The 3,550-nt window shown below is 62.7% G+C and overlaps 1 protein-coding gene across 1 annotated transcript; it reads right to left on the reverse strand.

The window, feature by feature from the left end:
• Positions 1-334: 334 nt before the first annotated feature.
• On the reverse strand, positions 335-2,840 carry SP9 (Sp9 transcription factor). The gene is made up of 2 exons (XM_016135291.2): positions 2,755-2,840; positions 335-1,765 (listed from the first exon to the last, which is right to left on the reverse strand). The coding sequence occupies exons 1-2, from the start codon at positions 2,773-2,775 to the stop codon at positions 335-337; spliced, it is 1,452 nt and encodes a 483-aa protein (XP_015990777.2). The 5' UTR covers positions 2,776-2,840.
• Positions 2,841-3,550: the final 710 nt, after the last annotated feature.

Raw genomic sequence — 3,550 nt, forward strand, 5'->3', positions numbered from 1 at the left:
TGATCGCGCGCGCGCGCGCGACTGTGCGTGCTTGTGGTTGTAGGTCTCCGCTGTGTTTATGTCTGTGTGTGCAGTTTTTTGAAGTGTTGTGTCGGAGGATGGTTCACTTTTGTTCCTGGACCACGCATTCGATTCTCAGGTGGGCTGGGACAGCAGAGGGGAGCTCCTGGAGTGGCCAGCGAGCAGCGGCCGGGGAGTCGGGTGCTACTCAACCTCGCGCGGGTCCGGGGTGTCACTGGAGACCCCGCGCGTTTGTTCCCGGCTCGCTCGCCCTCTGAACCTCTCGCTCGCTCTTAAGGTCTCTACTTGCTCGTTCGCGCCGCTCGCCGGGCCTCTATGAGTCGTTGGGGCCAGATGCGGCTTCCTTGCCTCCCGCTGAGGCCGCTGCCGCCGCCGCCGCCGCCGCCGCCGCCGCTGCCGCCGCCCGGGCAGCACTGACGCCAGAGTCGTGCAGGATGAGGTCGGGGGATTCGGAGCGGGGCGTCTCCAGGTTGCTGGCGTCCGTGTCACTGTCGCTGCCCTTTTTGCCCCCGCCGCCCCCGTTGTGCGTCTTAATGTGTTTGCTCAGGTGGTCGCTGCGCATGAAGCGCTTGTTGCACACCGGACAAGCGAAGCGCTTCTCGCCCGTGTGAGTCCGCAGGTGCCGCTGCAGCTCGTCCGAGCGCGTGAAGCGCTTGCCGCAGAAGAGCCAGTTGCACACGAAGGGCCGCTCACCCGTGTGCCAGCGCAGGTGCGCTTTCAGGTGCGACGTCTTGCCGTACACCTTGCCGCAACCCGGGATGTGGCAGCTGTGCAAGCCCTTGCGCCGCAAGCTCGCCCCGGCCGGGCCCAGCCGCTCCGCCTCCTGGCAGTTGGGGCAGTCGCAGGTGGCGCGGCCCGAGTAGCGGCGGGCGGAGCGCGCTGAGCTCCCCCCGGCGGCGGCGGCCGCGGCGCCCGAAATCATGGCGCTGGCAGCGGCGGCCGCCACGGCGGCGCTGGAGTCCGAGTAGGAGGGCAGCACCGGCTTGAAGCCGTCCTGGGCCAGCAGGTGCTGGCTGGTCGAGAGCAAGTGCGAGGCGGCCGCGGCTGAGGACCCGAGGCCGGTGGAGCTGAAGGCTGAATGCGTGAGCGAGCTGAAGTCGGGGTTGTAGGTGCCGAGCTGCGAGTGCAGCGAGGCCTGGGGGGCGCCCGAGTGCAGCGAGCTCTGGAGCCCCCCAGCGGGGTTCTGCACCTCCAGCCACGAGCCCGGGCTGCTGTGCACGTCCCACCACGACGACGCCGCGCCGTTGGTCACCTCACCCGCCGCCAGCGTCGAGTGGAAGCCTGACTTGTACCACGACTCATACGGGTGCGCCATGCCCACGCGCGGGTACAGGCCGTCGGCCGCCGTGGTGTGCACCTTGGAGATGAAGGCCGACTGGCCTCCCGCCTCCTGCGGGGACACCCCAGCCGCCGCCGCCGCAGCCGCCGCCGAGTTGGAAAAGAGGCCGCCGTAGTCGCTGCTAAACGCGGACGACGTGGGGGACGTGGAGGCCAGGCAGAAAGCGCTGTTGGCTGCGCTCGAGCCGCCCGCCAGGCCGCCCGAACCGCGGCCGCTGGTGGCCACGGCGAAGCCCGAGAGGCTGGAGCCGAGGTTGCAGCTGGAGGAGGAGCGCTTCCAGGGGTGGAAGCCGCCCTTGGCAAAGGCGCTCGACTCCGGCAGCGTAGTCAGCGGACTCGTGTTGCCGATCTTGTTGCAGGTCGCCGCCAGCATGGCCAACGGGGTCGTTCCGAAGCGCGGCTCTTCCTAGAAGGGGGGGAGCAAGGAGGAGGAGGGCAAAAAGAAGTGGGAGGAAAACAAAGTGCAGCGGTGAGCAGCCTCGTTACCCCTGCGGCGGGTCCCGGGGGAGGGGGGTCGTGGCTCCCGGGTTCGCGCTTCCTCCCCGCGCGCTGGCCGAGGATGCACCGCAGCCCCGTGCGGGGCGGAGGCCATTACCAGGGCGAGGGGCCCGGCACTGGAAAGTTGTTCTTCGGTGGGGCTACGAATCAAAGATGTCTCGGTTCTCCTCGCCTCAGTCGTTGCAATCCCTGTCCAGAACCGGACTACAGTTTCTCCCCCTCTGCTTGCCATAAGCCTGCTCCTCTCACAGAAGCCCCCCCAAATCGCCCTTTGGAGTGAAGCACGGAGGTAAACACATAGGCAAACACCAGGTGAGGGCGGAGGCGGCCGAAAGAGTGGCCCAGGGGCGGGGGAAACTTGGGGGCACTCCTTTCATGGGTGGCTACAACTTCACTATTTTAATAGACAACGATGCTTTTTAATGTTTACACGCCAAAAAGAAAAAAAAAACCTATTATGAAAACAAGAATCCGAGGAGAAGTGACCCGGCGATGAATTTCAGAGACACAGGCGAATTGGGGAGCCTCAGAAGTGTAAATGTTTGTTAACGTGACTACATGAACTGCAAACCGATTAAGGCTGTTTTCTGGAAATACCACTGTCGCGTAATTGCAACAATCCTTGAAGCAAGGGGGGAGGGGAAGAAAAGAAACCTCTAGGTTTTCTTTAAAACCAAAGTAAAAAGGACTTCCTTAACGAATCGTTCTCTTAGAAAGGCACCTTCTAGGTTCCAATAACTTAGGAAGAATCCGTCCCGGAAATGTGGAAAGTGCTAAAAGAAGCTGAAGCTGCCTTCTGGCAGCAACAGTTTCTCCGGAGCTGCGGACTCAGAGAAGCCATAACGAAAAATTACTCCAGTTAAAACAAGCAAACGCGTTGCTGCGCTTCCGACTTACCCCGAGTATAGACGTGGCCATAGCAGGTCCCTGGGCTGCTCGGCGGGGCCGGGAGCGGGGCTGAGCCTGGCGACTGCTCGGGAAAACTGCTCAGATCCCGCGCGGCTCCCGCGTCCCCGCACTCGCGCCGAGCGGACTCTGGGCTCCCGCCGGCTAAACTCAGCCTAAGTGCGAGGAGCACCCGCTTTGAAGTGCCGCTGGCTGCGCCTCTCGCCCAATGAGGGCGCAGGCAGAGCAGACGGGAGCTACCTCGCAGCCAATCAGACGTGCCGACGGGCCAGAGCCCGGACTCCCGGCGCGTGCCAGTCAAGGCGACCAGCGAGGTGGCGGGGGCGGGAAGGGGAGGGGGTCGCGGGCTAGGGACTAAAGAGATTACAGTGCAATTAAAAATTTACACACACGCACTAAGCCAGGTTTAAGTACCGTTGAGACGGAGCTACAAGCCCCCTGAACCACCCTGACATGATGCAAGTTACAACTGACAGTCCTACTCCACTCCCTACTTGTGGGAAAAGAGACAGGAGGGGAGGGGACGCCGAGGCAGAGGCCTCACTAGCAAGGCCCCGGTGGAGACAGAAACATCAACGCTCACTTTGTGTGTCCGGGCTCTCGCCTGTGGAGCACAACTTCAGCTGGAATCCATTCTCGCTCGCGATTTTATGATTGTCGTTTGTCTTCTACCCAGTTCTTTATTCCCAATGGATTCGGTTTTACTCAATCTGAGGATTGGGCGCGAAGGGAGAGCTCCTCCGAGGGGAGAGAGGCCTTTCGGTCTAGGTCTACACTAACAGGCTTG

Source organism: Rousettus aegyptiacus, unplaced genomic scaffold (genome assembly GCF_014176215.1).
Source record: "Rousettus aegyptiacus isolate mRouAeg1 unplaced genomic scaffold, mRouAeg1.p scaffold_m13_p_2, whole genome shotgun sequence".
Lineage (NCBI taxonomy): Eukaryota > Metazoa > Chordata > Mammalia > Chiroptera > Pteropodidae > Rousettus > Rousettus aegyptiacus.

Coding starts and splice junctions, on each gene's coding strand:
- SP9 (XM_016135291.2), bottom strand. CDS start 2,775: ATGGCCACGTCTATACTCGGG. Junction 1,766..2,754: donor TGGCCACGTCTATACTCGGG/GTAAGTCGGAAG, acceptor CCCCCCTTCTAG/GAAGAGCCGCGCTTCGGAAC.